At 43.5% G+C, this 17,022-nt stretch overlaps 2 protein-coding genes across 3 annotated transcripts; one reads left to right on the top strand and one right to left on the bottom strand.

The window, feature by feature from the left end:
* Positions 1-3,786: 3,786 nt before the first annotated feature.
* On the bottom strand, positions 3,787-8,503 carry blvra (biliverdin reductase A). The gene is made up of 7 exons (XM_041054302.1): positions 8,080-8,503; positions 7,072-7,195; positions 6,051-6,170; positions 5,657-5,754; positions 5,313-5,420; positions 4,890-5,055; positions 3,787-4,773 (listed from the first exon to the last, which is right to left on the bottom strand). The coding sequence occupies exons 2-7, from the start codon at positions 7,188-7,190 to the stop codon at positions 4,518-4,520; spliced, it is 867 nt and encodes a 288-aa protein (XP_040910236.1). The 5' UTR covers positions 7,191-7,195; positions 8,080-8,503; the 3' UTR covers positions 3,787-4,517.
* Positions 8,504-9,831: 1,328 nt separating this feature from the next.
* LOC121192875 (cytochrome c oxidase assembly factor 1 homolog) lies at positions 9,832-17,022 on the top strand. 2 transcript variants are annotated; one of them, XM_041054822.1, is made up of 5 exons: positions 9,832-9,924; positions 15,196-15,306; positions 15,616-15,767; positions 15,956-16,032; positions 16,747-17,022. In XM_041054822.1, exons 2-5 carry the CDS (start codon positions 15,210-15,212, stop codon positions 16,898-16,900), a joined length of 480 nt encoding a protein of 159 aa, XP_040910756.1. In that variant the 5' UTR covers positions 9,832-9,924; positions 15,196-15,209; the 3' UTR covers positions 16,901-17,022. The 2 variants fall into 2 exon arrangements, with proteins under 2 accessions (XP_040910756.1, XP_040910755.1); XM_041054821.1 differs by lacking the exon at positions 9,832-9,924 and adding an exon at positions 14,113-14,248.

Raw genomic sequence — 17,022 nt, 5'->3', positions numbered from 1 at the left:
GGAGGACATGATTAAAGTCCTTAAGCAAGCTTTTTCCATCAGCACAGACATTGGCCTTCAGTACAAAGATACTGACTTTGATGACTTCTTCACACTCAACTCTACAAGTGACCTGAAGGACAAAGACACGCTCAAAATTGTACAAGTGCCTCCAGGGATAATAATGACCACTGTCCCTCAAGAGCCGAACCCAGACACTTCTGACATGTCCTCGGGAGACGATAAGCTCTCTGTGGATTCGCAGGACAATCTGATTCCCAGTCCCCCCGCCACTGAGAGGCAGAACCTGTGGCCGGCCGCCTTTCCCATCCCCACCTTCTCCTACAACACAGAGATGGCTTTGAGGCAGGGCAATGAGAAGTTTCTAAAAGATGGAACCCCGCTGACGTCACCGAGCGTCAAATCGGACATTCTGGAGCGCCTGGCGGAGGTCATGTTCTCCTACACAGCTTATCCCAATGATCCGCAAAGGGCCGCGGTCGCACAGGCCCTCATCGAGAAGCATCCCTGCCTGAGGGAGCCCGGCTCGTTCAACGGATGTTACGGGTGGCAGCAGAGCCTGAAGTACAAGTGCTCAAACTACAGGAGCAAACTGAAAGCGCACGGAAACCCTGAACTGCTGATAAACACACTGAAACACAAGCAGGAGGGCGACAGGAAACCTGCCAAAAATATTAAGAAACCCAGGAAATCGGAGGTGAACTACCTGCCCCCGCATCCAGCCGGCGAAACCGATGACAGCCTGGAGAACGTGAGGCTTCAGCTCATTAGAGCGAGCAACACAAGGGACAACGGACAGACGGTCAACGACATGATGTCCAGAACCTACAGCTGTAGGAGGAAGGAAGTGGTCGGCCAGTCCGTACAGGTGGCAGAATTCAAGACGAGATGGCCTGCTCTCTTTGATCCAGCACAGGTAAACAAACGGACGGAACAATCCTCTCTTGGGAGCCAAATTTGATTGCAGTTACTTGTATAAGTTTGACTGTATCTTTTAGTTTTGACTAATTCTTCAGTACTTTTCACACAAGTCTGTGATTTTTTTTTTTTTGTAAAGTGACAAAGTTGGTGTCAAAAGATTCTGTGGAACCCCTCTGTCAGTATTTATCTCAGACAGTCAGGATGCCACCTCATGTCATGCTTGGACTCGGTTTATACCTTCTTACCTAAACATCTCTGACATTTATATTATGACACTGACCTTTGTTTATCAGCTAACACACACCAGTGTAATATAATAAGATTAACATGCTGGTAGTTAAAGGGACAGTTCACTCAAATCACACAACTTCTCATAGCATTAAAAAAATTTCTCTACTTTATATACATCTTCTTTACGTCTTCAGTGTCAGTGAGAAAATCCTGTCTTCCAGATAAACGAAGAGTTCCGACGGTGCAACACTGTCCCCCTGGAGTCCACGTTTATGTCCCAGCTGGACAGGCACACGCCAAAGTTCCTGGAGCTGTTCAGCTCAAAGGGAGGAGCTGTCGGACAGCGCATGAAGAATGTGCTGATGGAACTGATAAAGGTGAGGCCAAGAGGCAGCAGGATCAAATAAATAAATAAATAAATAAACAATAAATGAATCTGGAGCCAGGGGGGGTACATTCATGATCCAATGATTAACTGCAGGACCCGCACGCCTCAGTGGTGAAGAAGAGGGACGTGACTCTGAGATGCCTCATCGAGTACATGGGGGAGAGCGTGCAGGACCTCATCTCTGACTACTATGTAGGTATTGCCCTGATTACCGTACGTTCAGACTCTTGTTTACTTATTTTCCAGAACATATTTCTCTGTGCTTCTCTGTCAGTGGTACACTAACAGTACATAGAGGAGAGCGGAAATCAGTTTCTGATGTGTCCGATTTATTTTTAGACACTTTTCAACTTTGACATCTACAAAGGTTTTATGACGATTCATGATCGTTGTGATTCAGTGACTCAAGCTCGAAAGGCTAAGGTCGGGTTTGTTTGTTTTTTTTGTTTTTTTTTTTAACTTTGTATTGTTTTTTTGGAAAAGAAACCGAAAAGAAGGAAATACAACAAAATAAACAGAAGAAAGTAACAGACCAGACGAGGTCACCACTGCATGTATGTGAAAGTACTTTCCTGATTTTCTCAGAATAAATAGTTTATATGTAATTATCACACAAACACGCAGCTGCAAGCAGATGTTCCTCGTCTTCTTTCATCAAATGATGTAATTCAAACTGAATCAAATCAAATGGAATTTAAGGGTGATAATAACATGGGCTGAGGTTTTATACTGAGGCCACTCAAAGTCCATTAAAGCTCATTATAAGAGACAGCTCGCTAGAGCCGAAACAGCTATTTGATTAATCAATTAGCTGATCGTCAAAACAATAATTGGCAGCTGTGTTGATAAAGGATGAGTGTATTTGCTTGTGTTCCAGAGAACAGCAGAGGACAAAGTGCACGAGGACCTCAAAACCCAGAACATGAGGATCTACGTTTGTCAGCAGCCGGACGCAGTGGGCATCATCATCGATGGAACTCCGGCGCTGACGGGTCTGGATAACGTGTCCAGAGCCTGCTGCCTCCTCCTGGGCCTCACCTATGCCCTAAATCTGGATTATCCCCCCAAACTCGCCAAAACCTTTGAAGTCTTTCAAAGACTGTTTGTAGGACTTGACACGCTGCAGCCAAAACCAACCTCCAAGTACATCAACCTGAAAAACAAACTCCTCACCTAACCACCTGCTCATCCAGGGCTCTGTTTGTTCGTGGATTTATTGTTTTTCAGGAGCTCAGAAGGTTTCTGTTTATTTGATGATGGGGTTTCTGCCCAACGTTTGGTTTGTAGGAACTGTCTCAGTGATCAGGGCTTAAAAAACACTGAGCTGGATTTCAGTCCGGTTCAGTTTTAAGAAACTTCTTACTGGCCACTTTGTTAAGGACACATCTGGAAAATATCCACAGCAGTTCCAGCTGTGACACCTCTGTTTTTTTTGTATGTGAGACTGCACAGGTCCGTTCACCCAATAAAAAAAAAAACCCAAACCATCATTGAACCGACCTCCAGTGGTCAGTGAGTTTTAGTTTTATATGTCAGAGGAATTTCTGCCTCCGACCTCGTACAGTGGAGCTGAGTGGTGTTTCATTTACGCACATTAAGTCTGTTTCTTCTGAATTTTTTTTTTTAAATGTTACTAACTAAAATTCCATTAACCTCCACTGTCACCACCACGTCACGTTATGTGACATGATTCTAATAAAATATTGGTCTCATTGTGTCAGACTGTGAAATATCAGTCTCTCAGATCATGTGATGAACATGTGGTAAATTTTAAAGCTGTGATGGAAGCAGAGAAACATCTGTCGTGATCCTCTGTGAGCTGAAACACTGCTGAAAAGTCTCTGTTTGGATAGTCCTCTGTACAATGTAGTGTCCTCAAACCAGTGCGACAAAAAAATGATAGGAGCATTAGACTTTGGACATGGACATGTGTGTGAGACGCTCTAAAGCTGACAGCAACAAAAAGGGAGGCCACACAAAGAATTATGACACAAAAGTGATTTATTGAACTCAAATAACCAAAGTGTTGCATGGTGCTGCAAACTAAAGAGTCAAAGGGGATGGATCAGAGAAGGATGCCTCCCTTTAGAGTCCCAGCCCTGATGATGATCCCTGACATAGACCTCTAAGTGCCTCAGTGTCCAAATGAGGGTAAGCATTTCTTTCTGTAGAATCTCACAGCTCAGCTCGTGTAAATGAAACTTCTTCACCATGAGACACCATCCACCACCTTACTAACCACAAACTGTTTTAAAGGCTGGTCCATCCATGAGAAGCTGTGAGTGGAGCAGCTACTGAGGTCTCCCACCACAGCCTGGATGGAGGACAGCTCCTTCTTCATGGTGGAAACAGGAAACTGGTCAGTGGCTAACACCTTTGCTCTAACAGGGTGCACCTGACCCTGGTCTTACTGAGGTAAGTAAGTTACTGTTGCCTTAGCAAACTGGCACTTAGCCAGGTTAGTGATGAGGTGAGCCCAGGCCAAACCATCAGACAGAGCCTGGACGTGCTGCAGGTGGTCCTCCCACGAGGAGACACCAATTTGTTCATATATATGTGTTCAAGTTAACTTAGTCCAATTCAACTGTTCTGCATTGAAGTTAACTCTTATGGTGCCTATAATGTTCAGAGGTGTTCCTAATACTCTGCCTACCTCATATGTATGGAAATACTCTGTGATACAGCAATGATGGAATCTGAATGGTTATTAAAGGACTGAACTGAAAAACCAGTAACCTAATTCAATGATTCTTGTTAAGACTGAGTCAGTTAGTTTTGCTAATTTGTTTTTTTTTTTTTTTTTACAACATACAAGTGAGAGTAGTTAACTTCATCTTTTCCGGAGGTTGGAGATCGATCCAACAGTCGTGATCTTCTGCTTTCAGGCACCCATGTTTAAAAATGCATTCATCATTTTAGTATGTGTTAATATGTGTTAGTCTGTTTTTCAAACTCCTAAACTTTAGTGTGTCCCCGTTTAATTTTGGCAAAGTTGTTGTATCTTCTCTGCCAGTTCCAGGCAGTGCAGGATCCTGGTTTTCTCTCTCTGGAGCTCCTCAGGACTCACTTGGCCTGTCAGCTTGGCAGAGAAGTGGATCAGGTCCTGCATGAAGAGGCCCACAGCTCCTCTGGGTCCAGGAGGGATTTGGGTCAGAGTGCAGGAGTCAAACTTAAAGTTGATGTTCTTGGCCCTAGGTAAGCCCGGTCCCCGTTCCTCGATCCAGGTCAGAGGTCTAGAAGGACACAGATCAAATGAATGTCTTTTCATGTGACGTTTTGACAATTTTGACAACATTTATTCCATCCCTGCAGACACACGTGCAGACAGATGCTGTGTATCCTCTCCCACCTGTTGTCTGAAGTTAGCAGCTTCGCAGTCATCTTGCTGTAGTTACCAGCGTCGTCCTCCACGGTTGCCGCGCTTACTGACAGCTCCCCAAACAACTCAACCAACCAGGTGAGGCGAGCGATGCCGGTGAATGCTGGGAAACCAAACCCAGGCTTCAGAGATCCACCTTGAGTTCCAACAGTAAAAATGTGGTTATTGTAAGCAGAAAGACAGCTCTCCATATCAGACTGATGTTAATGTGACTGTAGCCTCAGACACTGGAAAACACCATCAAACCTTCAGCCATATTCTAAAACTAAATCCCAAACAAACTCTCAGTGCTCATTTTAAAATGGAGATGAGTGTTTTGGTTCAAATTCACTGTGCCAAAGTATTAAAGCACACACACACACACACACACAGACACACACTTCTGTCTCTTACCTGTAAAATGGAGTGTACCCTCCTGAAGGGTTTTCCCTTCCACCTCTCTCTTCAGTGCTTTGTAATCTTCTGTCAGCAGCTCTATGTGTTCCTCATGGAGAATCACTCCTGACACACACACACACACACACACACACACACACACATACATACACAGTCATTAATGAAGTACAAACAGGAGCACTGAATCTTTACCCCAGACATTTTCCTCCCTGTGGAACATGTAGTTCATTCTCCTCAAAACCAAACATGTGATCAACAGTACTGATGGTGACTGACACCCCCCCCCCCGCCCCCCGACCTGTGAGAGCGAGTGCCTCCACACTCTTACTAATTAGAATCACCTTTTTCCTGAGCGAGATCCCAGAGCTCCACAGCAGCCTTGTAGTTTGTGGTCATGGGATACTCGACACAGACGTGTTTCCCCGCCCGCAGAAACGCTCTGATGAGAGGGGAGGAGTCAATAGTATATGAGTATATATAGTATATAATAGTATAGGAGTTCATATAATCAGGTGAGATTTCGGTAAGATCAAGATCTCTTTTGTAAGAGAAATTCGTGTAAAGCAGAGAGAAAAAACCAGCACAACCAGACATAAGCAGAGCACCATACAGCCTCACAGCCAATCACAGACATCATTAAGCATTAAGCAGACAGACAGACATGTGGTCTGATAGAGCCTGTTTAGGTTATCTGTGGATCATTAGCAGGATCAATATGAAGATTAACTTTACTACCTGACATTGTCCTCATGTGACTCATTCTCTGTGCAGACGAACGCCACGTGGATGTCTTCTCTGCTCACGGCCTCGTCCGCTGAGATCTGACTCACTCCCTGCTCGGTGTCCAGGCTTCTCCTGTCGATAAAAACACCCCCCCCCCCCCCCCCCCCCCGGTTACAATGCTGCTTTGATCAACACCTTCATCACTCGAGGTTTAATGCAGTATGTGCTTTAAGACTATATAAGACTATAAATTACAGAAAGGGAAATGTACACTAAAACGAATGCAGTTTAATTCAACAGCTGTGCAGTAAATTAGGGCTGTACATAAATCACAAACTCAATACATCCGGTTTGGGTGGAGCTGGGAAGGAATTTGAGGTTGACATGTGCTTGTGGTTCATGGTTTTCTTATCTAGAAACATTTATCACTTTCATACTCAGTATTTCTTTGGGTTTTTTCTTCTACAGAGCAGCCGCCTCACACTGAATTCCTGGAACAACACTCTCATGTTTTACCCGTAAGACTCTTTAAAGCCGTTGCTCATCTTCTGTGATATGAAAATATCACATTATATTACAAATCCTTACAATAAACAGATAAAAAGATTTTGTCCCGGTCATAGTTCAGTTATAAAATCCTAGCACAACCACAGAGGACCTCTCCTGTGTGGCTCCTGCCAGGCCTCTCAGCCAGGGAGTCCGTCACACTGGATGGTGGTAGAAGGGGATGTACCAGCATGCGGTCCATAGTAGTTTAGATGACTTGGTTACATTCAGCACTGAACTGTTTTGAATCTGCGAGCAGAGACATCCTTATCACATGCTTCATCACTCATTCAGTTGATTGCATCGGGGCACACGCTCGTATGCAAACATGAATGATGGGCACAAAGTGCACGTGGAAGGAGTCTGTGCAGCCTTCCCTTACTTGTAGCTTCAGGCCTATGTTCTCTGTTACCTATGCACAGGGTCATAACTGCTTGTGTTTGTTTGTTTGTGTGTGTGTGCATGCTGGGCAGCGCCTGTGTGTTACCTGGATATGAATCCTTTGACGCTGAGCTTCTCTGCAGCACTGCCAGACAGGGGAGCTAACATGTCTCTAATCCTCACCCGACCTGCCGTGCCGATGCCAACCACCACCGCTCCGAACATGCTCACTGACAAACAAAGAGGTTATAGGGCAACTGAGGCAACTGCGTGTCCAGAAATTGAGAAATATAACTTTGGACAGCCAAGTGAACCCAAGGTCATAGCTTCAGTTTTGACATCCGGATAGTGAAATAGCCAAATGTGTGTTTGTAACCTTTGGTTAGGGAGCTCAAATTTGCCTCTTTCTAAGTTCTAAGTTTGCAAGTTAATGATGGGTATAGATATAAACATCATATCCCATATTAATGGAAGATGCTTTTTCATATATCAAAAACCGTTATGATGTTATGATTAATTTTTAACAGTCAGTGTAAACTGCACATCAGGTCACATGTTCTGTGGAAATACAGTTCAATCATGTTGCTTCTTTGAATGTTTTTTTCAGTGACATTTAGCTCAAACCCAGCTACGACAATACATGTTACACGCAGTGTGTACGGGAGTGTGATGGACGCAGAGAATGAGCTGGGTCGACTTTGATAACCATTCTTAGCATTTCCAAACTGTGAAAGTTGTGGTGCTGGTCAGATATAAAAATCCCGCCTCGCTGATGTAATAATAAGACTCAGAGGATGAACACAGACCGACATAAATCCATTAACAAGCAATAAGGGCTCGCCTCCCTGTGATGTAACCCTGATAGGTCATCCCTGATAACCACAATGTTGATGTTAATCAAAGAAATCGCTCTTACTTGCACTCTGACTTTAATCAGACGGCCTCAGCTGACAGCATAGTTCTCGCAAAACACAGCGTCATCCGTGCTGAATGATATAAATGAATTGATAGCGACTAGCTGCTTGTGCAGCGCTGTAGCTTAGCCTTAGCGATTTGTTTATGACATTCAGGTGGTCACTGACAGAAAATGAAGCACACATTGCTGCCTCCTTACCTGGTTTTATTTAGCCCAGCCGAAGAAATTCAGGCTCTACCGTTGTGCCTACTAGAAGTTACCTTTTTGCTAGCGATGACATAACACGTAACTAGCATTTAGCTAACCCCCTCCCTCTGAGTCTCACAGTCTCCACGCCAGAGACAGTTCAAACACACGAGACGGTGCAGTTAGCTGCAGGTCCTGGGTCTGCTCAGTCCACTGGGAGAACGGCAGCACAGACAGGGACTGATTCTCCCGCCCTCCTCCCTCCCATAGCCACCCACATGGACACTGCACCCATTTTTTTTTTATCACAAGCCACATATCTCCCGAACATTTTGACGCTAAAACGGCACTTTTCAGATACACAAATCAGGAGAACATAAACTTTGTTCGAGGCCTGTCTGTGTCTGAGCAACACACTCTCGCGAGATCTGGCAACACAGCTCCAGCTCCTCTCTCTGTTGGTTCTGGTCCGGTTTCACTGCAGTGCTGTCACTGACGTCACTTTCCAACCGGATAAACACAATTTAAAGGGACTTACTTGTGAAACCATGACTTAAAAGTCTAAACTGAAATAAAGCTTTTATTATCTGCTTAACCGATAGTGATAGTGTTACTTATATTGTTATTTAACTGTGTCTGGATGGGAAAAGGAATATTATTAGACTACTATAATGATATTCTGGGATAATATCAGATATTAAGCTAGCAGATGAACGCTTTGCGCAACAATTGGTTGTAATAACAGTTTTAATAACATTTTTCCAAAGGATGCAAACAGGTAAGTAAGAAATCTATACATCAGTACACATCCTCAGACTGTTCCATGTATTTGCAGTGTTAACTGTTTGCTGTCTAGAAGAATCTAGAAGAATGTTTTTTTTTTTTTTAATTTTTCATAGCCCCTTCAAGGAGTGGAAATGTTGGTTAATTGCCCACCTGATATCAAATTGACCTGTACAGACAATACAGTTTTCTTACACTTCAGTTAATTAAAAAATTAAATTCACTTTATACTCACAACACTGTCTACCGCTCCTGGGGTTTTTACCATCACTGAGCTGTTCTTGCATAATTTTAATCTTGATTCAAGAGTAGAGCAACTGTAGTCAAACTCTTTAAGGTGCTTTAGAAGAAAAGGGGAAAAGCATTTAGCATTTGCAATATTAAAAGGAAAGGATATTCCCAATTTAATTTTTTTCATAGTGATACATCATCGATCAATCAATAATCAATAATATTGCTTCTAAAGGAGGAGGAGTTACAGGTAAGATTGCTCTCTGTCCATATAATAGTAGTGAGTAATGCTGACTCCATGGGCAGTTCAATAGACACACCCGTGCAGCCCTCAGGGCTGTGTTACATAGATAAGATAGATTAAAAGCCGCTCCTTCTTGTTCTGTCAAAGGACGCTGCAGTCAGTAGAGCCACAAGCTGTGGTTTCTCTGGTGCATTCCGTGCAGTCCTTACATATTTAGTTTACACATGCATTCTTCCTTGACCACCTCCATATTATTAATACGTCATTGTCTCTGTTTCTGCAATTAAAGCATGCGGCAAATTAACAGTGTGAAACTTCAAAAACTTTAAAATCTTATTGTTGAAGTGAATTTAATCTAAATTTTCTGACTCATTCAACAACACACGTTCTTTCAGAAATACAAACCGAATATCGTTCAGAAAACTCGTCCTAACACTGCTGCAGATGTTCCCACAAACACGTTGCCAGGTTGCTTTGGTGTGTGAAGCCCACACGTCGGAGACACACGCCGGAGTATTAATCGAGCGAACCCACAGCCCACGTGCGGCTGGCTGCGTGACGTTTACGGATGTAAACGGAGCAGTACGTCGTGCACCAAGGTGAGTGTTTTCTTTGGTTTTAATTCAACCCGAGGAACAGTGTGCAGTGCTGAAAGCACAAAGCTGAGCCCCCAACACCGGACAGTCACATGAATGTGTCACTGCACGTCAGCTGGAGCGAGACTCTGATTTTTTAGGACTTATTACCTGTAGATAAAACGATATAGACATCTTACGCCAAAAGTTTAAGGAGCGTTTTTAGTTTAAAAGATTCAAAAATGAACTAAGATTAGCAACAGACTGAGAAGAAATAGCTTTGACGCTGTGTGTGTGTTTTGCGTTGCACAGATATCTACTGAAGTTAGCATACTAACCAGCTAGGACTGTCCTGTCCCATGTCGTAATACCACTTTGTACCACAAGAGGCGATAGTGAATAATGGTAGCGTCCAGTCTGCCCTCAGTGACAGGGTGAGAGGATGAAGAAGGAGCAACTACAGTCATCTAAAAGCCATAGTGTTTCAGTCGTCCTCTCTCAGGGACATTTGTCCACTCTCTCCTCAAGCTCAGCTGCTGATGTTGCTGCTCCATCTCCTCTCCCCTGTCCATCACCTTCCTCCAGCTCTCAGGGCTCATTCTCTACTCCTACCTCCACCACACCTTCCCACTCTGTCTGACTGGGCAGACTGGGAGTGAAATCATCATCATCATCAGTCTAACAGTAACAGGAGACATCAGCTGACCTGTTACACAGCCAGAGTGTGTCTCTGTCTGTGAACAGGGTGTCAGATGACTGTGAAAATAGTGCAACAGCCTGAGGGGTTGTCTGCAGTAATGAACCTGCACAGACTCATCACCTGAATTTGCAGCTTCTCTGGGCTTTGTGCAACTTCATAGTGAGTTTCATGGGGCAGTCCACCCTGCAGCTGGTTCACTCTCACTGCTCCCATAGCCTCATTTTTGGCTGCAGGAGCAGCTGTTTTCAGAGAATGAGCTCTAAGAGACCACTGTACACCACCTGGTCAACAACCAACAGCAGACAGACTTAGTTAGATTAGCTGGTGAACAACATAGTGGATTTTAGTGCATTTAGCAGCTCTTTAGCTAAAAGCCATAGTAAGAGAGTGAATATTGGACTTAGAAACACTAAAGAAGAGAGTAAAGGAAATATAAATAGATATATAGATAGATAGATAGATAACCAGAAAGTAGGTACTTCATTTAATTCAATATCACAGCAGCCACCTCAAGCACATCATAAACCAAATGAAAACAGGATGTGGCTGTTTGTCTTCAAATGTATCAGTGCGACTTAACTGTATTTTTGGCTTTTGTAAATTTAGTGTTTTGGCTATGGGCTCCTTCTGTGTCTGATAACATAACGTACTTGCTAATTAAAACTGGGCAGTTTTAATTAGAGCATCACTTACTAAATGAAAGTGACATGCATAGTTGATCTGAGCGAGTAGTGGGCTTCTTGCATTAAAGGATTTTCAGCATTTTTGGCTGGATCTTATTTCCCCATTATGAATTATGGATTTCTAGCAAACAGGGAAATGTGGCATTAATAAGAATGATGTAGGAAGTGATGTCATTTCAGAGTGAGCATAATATTATCAATAAAACTGTTGGTGGTCAGTGGTCAGCAATGTCTCTAGTGCACAAATGAATTATTAGGAAATGAACTAACTTCAGACGCAAAGAACTGGATATGCAAAGTGATTGAAAGTGAGGTAAAAGACAGACTGTCAGACAATTCAATTCAATTTTATTTATATATCCCTGAATCATAACAGAAGTTATCTCAAGGCACTATTCAAATAGGACAGGTCTAAACTGTACTCTTTATAATATTATCTACAGAGACCCAACATTTCCCCTGAGAGCAGCACTTGGTGACGGTGGCAAAGAAAAAAAAAGAACTTCCTTTAACAGGTAGAAATCTTGAACAGAGAGAGCAGAGAGGGGGGGGGCAAGAGGGGAGGAAAGAGAACATAGGACAATGCAGGTTTCATGATGACAGCAAGATTGAAAGTAATAAGAAGACAATAGTAGGATTAATAATAGGACTAATAGCAATACAAACAACAACAATAGAAGAACTAATGATAGACTAATAACAGGACTAATAATAATAATTAATGAGACTAGTAATGGGGGCAGTAGATCCACAGCAGCAGATCTAGACTCTACATCTCTGAGTGCAAGAAGTGAAGAAGCTGAGTTATTAACATGTATTAATGTGATAGGAATGAGAACAAATGGAGAAAGAGGGAGGGGAGCTTGGTGCATCATGGGAAGTCCCCTGACATGCTAAGCCAATGGCAGTTTAACTCGTGGACATTTAGATAAGATTAGATAAGATAAACTTTATTTGTCACATGCACAATTACACATAGTACAGTGTACAGTGAAATAGGTGAAAAGGTGAAAAGAACTGGTCCAAGCACTGAACCATGCGGAACTCCATGTCTAACTTTTGTGTACATGGAGGACTCATTGTTGACGTGTACAAATAGGTAAGACAATAGGTAAGACCTAAACCAGCTTAGTGCGGCTCCTTTGATGCCAATTAAATGTTCCAGTCTTTGTAGTAGGATGTGATGGTCCTGACTGAAAATCCTCCAATAAATGATTGTTCTGTACAAAGTCACACAGCTGATTGGCAACTACTTTCCCAAGCATCAGAGTCTTCATACATAAAACATTTATTATAGACACTACTTACAACATACAGTGCAACTAACACAATGAAACACTAGCTACACATACAATGAATATGCATGGTGGGTACAATGAATATATGGTGGCAGAACCAGTGTTTGGGGAAAGTATTCAACAGGCGAATAAACACGTGAGTTGCACGTGAAACACTTGAGACACAGGAAGCAGCTGGCAAAAGCGGTGATGTGTTTAATTGTGTGTTTGTGGAATGGTACAAAGATAAATAACTGTAACGAATAAAGATCAGGCGTCCTGGTGCCATTATGATTATCTCTAATGGTTATGGAGATATCACTGCGTGAGCCCAACAGACTCATGCAGTGATATCTCAATGATCAGTGGTGATCTAATCTCTAATAAAAGTAAGGATACAAATAAACACATTCAAAAAAATAAGCAATGAACTAATAAAGTAGTGGCATTATAGCCTTGATGATGTTTCTTCAGAGAAGAGTCCCTCTGTTTGGAGAAGAGTAGAGAAGTGAGACAGTCAGAAGGAGGGGGCTTTGAAATGTCCGATGCAGGAAGTGTCTTTCGAGTGAAGTTGGATTCCCTTAACCTTAGCTACTTTCTGTAGAGGAGAGTGGCCAGTATTGCCCTGCGAGACTGAGGTGGGGCTTTACCTTTGCGGGCACACTCCTCTGTGCAACTCATTCGACTGACTGCATGGCAGCTGACACTGACATGAATGAGCCTCTAACTTTCTCTGTGATCACGTTACAGGTAAATGCAACCGAAGTCACAGCACAGCCGTCGTCTTTAACTTGTGCGTGTGGTGATTCTGTGAGACAATGTCGTGGTTAGAAAATCAGGATTTTAGCAGCAGCAGCAGAGCAGCAGCTTGGAAATGTCTTGAAGTGGCTGCTGGTTCACACGGATCTGAATGGGCCTAGTGAAGCAGAACGGAAGCAGAGAAGCATGTCAGCGAGAACAGCTTTTATTATGAATTCTGTGAACTAAATGACTGTGTACGTGAGCACAGAGAGGAGGAGAGGAGCAAACTGATGAAGGGCTGAAACCAGCTGAAACCAGACAGAATGCAAATGCACCACGATGACGTCATGAATGTGCTAATTAGTGCATTACGCCATCGTGGACATCAATGACACTGGCATTGAGCAACTTTTTGAGCCGGCTTTTGCAACATTTCATTGAAAAGCAGTAGTTATCAGCGGTTGCACAACAATTTTCAACTATGACTTTCAGCATTCAACACAATCATCCCACAGCAGCTACTACGGAAACTCAGGCGCGTGAGAATCAAAACCTCTCTCTGCAACTGGGTGCTAGACTTTTTATCAGGGAGGCCGCAAAATGTACGGGTCGGCAACAATAGCTCACTGACCATCACGGTGACCGCAGGGGCCCCACAAGGGTGTGTGCTCAGCCCCCCTGCTCTTCACCCTGCTGACCCACGACTGTGTGGCCAGCTACAGCACCAACCACATAATCAAGTTTGCAGACGACACGACTGTAGTGGGCCTCATCACCGACAATGATGAAGCCAACTATAGAAGCGAGGTGAGCCAACTGGTCCAGTGGTGCAAGGACAACAATCTGTTCCTCAATGTGGAGGAAACCAAAGAGATCGTTGTGGACTTCAGGAGAAGACCTCTGCAGCATCCCCCTCTGCACCATCAATGGTTGCTGCTGTGGAGAGGGTGAGCAGCACTAGGTTCCTGGGAGTGCACATGCCAACTCTGCTGCTGCCATACTGCACATTCTGTATTGAACATAGGTTTTTCTTTTTTTTTTTAAATTCTATTTTATTCCATTTCATTTTTACTGAAATACTATCTGTACAGAGGTTTATTTATTTGTACATACGATGGGCTGGTCTGAGTATTTCAGAAACTGCTGATCTCCTGGGATTTTCCTGCACAACCACCTCTAGGGTTTGCAGAGAATGGTCCGAAAAAGAGACAATATCCAGTGAGTGAGTGGAAATGCCTTGTTGATGCCAGAGGTCAGAGGAGAATGGCTTCCAGCAGGATAATGCTCCATACCGCAAAGCTCAAATAATCTCAAACTGGTTTCTCTAACATGAGTTTACTGTACTCAAATGGCCTCCACAGTCACCGGATCTCGGTCCAATGGAGCAGCTTTGGGAAGTGGCGGAAACATATGTCATGCAAGAGATGCAAGAAAAACTAAAACCTTTCCTCTGGATGGATGTTTCCGATGCCACTTCATTTGCTTGACGCACGTAAATGAAATGGCTCAGAACACAAACTGTGTGTGCCCGTTGAAAATTGTGGCTGTTGGGCACCAAGTGTTTTAAAGGACCTTAACTGCCTCCATTAACTGTGTGTTCCAGCCACTGATGTGTGGGTGAACAGTCGAATCAGCATGCCAAACTACAATAACTAATTGCCAGTTGTTTTTAGGACACTGGCATGAAGTGTCTCTTTCACTTCATGCAGCATCTTTGCCTCACACCTCTCCCTCTGATCTCCCCAAATCCCACCTTCTTACACTCCCCCACGTCCCTGCGAGGCATGCCTCACAGTCTGAAATCCTCAGAGTCTGAAGCTATGGCTGAGATGGTCTGTGTATGCATTTTCAAAGTAAACTGATCACAGTGGTGTCTTTCTGTGCACCTTTACAGGGAAGGAAACAAAGATGAAAAGGGTTTCCACCAGTCATCTGCAGCAACTTGCCATCTTCACCACCATGCTGACCGGTGCAGGGGTCGGCACCATGTACTATCTGATGCAGAGTGAGTGCAAATGAGCTGTCTGTGTGTGTGTGTGTGTGTGTATGTGGAGTGAGGACATTTTTGTATTGTGAGACATTTTGGTTGGTCCTCACAACCACAGCTTTGAGAGTTAAGACTAGGTCTCAGAGTCAAGGTGAGAATCAGGTATAGGTTAAGGTTAGGGAGTGTGCTCAGAACTATAGAAAGACGTGTGCTTTGTTTGCTCTGCTACCAAGTAGCAATAGGCTCTCCACATTTCAGCAACCCTGTTCATTTTCACCATGTTTGTGTACTCTTTTTTTTTTTTTTTTTGGTCTACTGTTCAATTAGAGAAATTCGCTGGGTCAGACTACCACAGACTGGCTCTGCAGAAGTTGGAAGAGAGTCCAGCTGCCATGGAAAGCCTCGGGGTTCCACCTTTAAAAGTCTACAGCATCCATCTGACGGACAGACACAACCGTGTAGATCAAGAAACTGCACAGGTGCTGAGTTTTAGACAGTCATCACAGTTTGTTATTCTGTGTTTGCTCTTACTACTGTTGTGACATTGAAATGCATTCATTGAACTTTACTCTTCACATGGGTAACACAGCTCAGGATACAGCTGCAGATTCCAGCACGAGGTCTCACATAGCACTGGTCTTGATTGTGAATTTGCATTGTGTTGCAGATAAAGATCCCTGTGAGTGGGTCAAAGACTGGAGGTTACTTGTATACTTCTTCAGTTAGAGACCCTAATACCAACAGGTTAGTGCATTCTGTTCTGCTCTTGGTTTCATTGAAATGATGGTGATGATTTGTTTAAAGTTTAAATTCAGTGTATTGTGACATTATTATCTGATTACGACAGGATTTTTACTGAAACGTACACTAACATGTAAATGCTGATAGTGCCGATGGTTAGGCACACACGAAACTCTCTCCGACCTGTACATGAAGTAGAAAACAAAATTGAATGTTGAAGCGGGAACACTGTGAAATCAATGTATGGAAATCTGGTTCCTCAGTTCGTGAACTCCCTGCAGCCGTCTGAAGGCATCATAGTGCAAACAGTACTGTATCACACCAGTTATGAAGTAATGTGAGCATTTGCTCTGGCTGTTTTACAGCTGGCACAGCTGTCAGTAAGGTATGCCGCAGGGTGTTCTGTACTGAATTGCTCACTAACTCATGGTAACACAATTTCACATATTCTCAAACACATTCTCCCAGGTACACAACAAACTCCGCTCCATATCCAAAACATATCGGTGCTGGACAAAACTTTCGGTTGTATGACACAAAAAAATGTTTATGCAGTTATTTCATGCAGGAACACCTGGGGGGCTATTTTCAGATATACAGACCTCAGCTTCTCTATTTTTTTTTTTGAGGCAAAGGTTTATGTCACATGGTCAGTTTAGCGTTTTGTCAGTGCTTTGTCTGCACCATCCCTGAGTTGTGTTGGTTCTCTCCTTGCAGGTGGTGTCTCAAGCAGGCAGTGCTGAAGCTCCGGGAAGGGCAGACCATCAACCTGCTGACTCCTCCTCCACCGGCTGCAGAGCGCCTATTAACTTCAAGTACTAATGAGGACAATGAAATAGGGAATGGTGCTGCTTGGACAGGTGCTGGGTAGAAGTGGTTAACCCAAATAACTGGGAGCTCTGTGAGTGTCACTGGGCTCTAGAACAGACTGCTCGGGCTTGTGGTCCTTTTGTTGTGTGTCCATTTTTGGTTTCGAATAAATTATGAGTTACA

The sequence above is a fragment of the Toxotes jaculatrix genome, chromosome 14, assembly GCF_017976425.1.
Source record: "Toxotes jaculatrix isolate fToxJac2 chromosome 14, fToxJac2.pri, whole genome shotgun sequence".
Lineage (NCBI taxonomy): Eukaryota > Metazoa > Chordata > Actinopteri > Toxotidae > Toxotes > Toxotes jaculatrix.
This window is presented reverse-complemented; position numbering and strand designations above follow the sequence as displayed.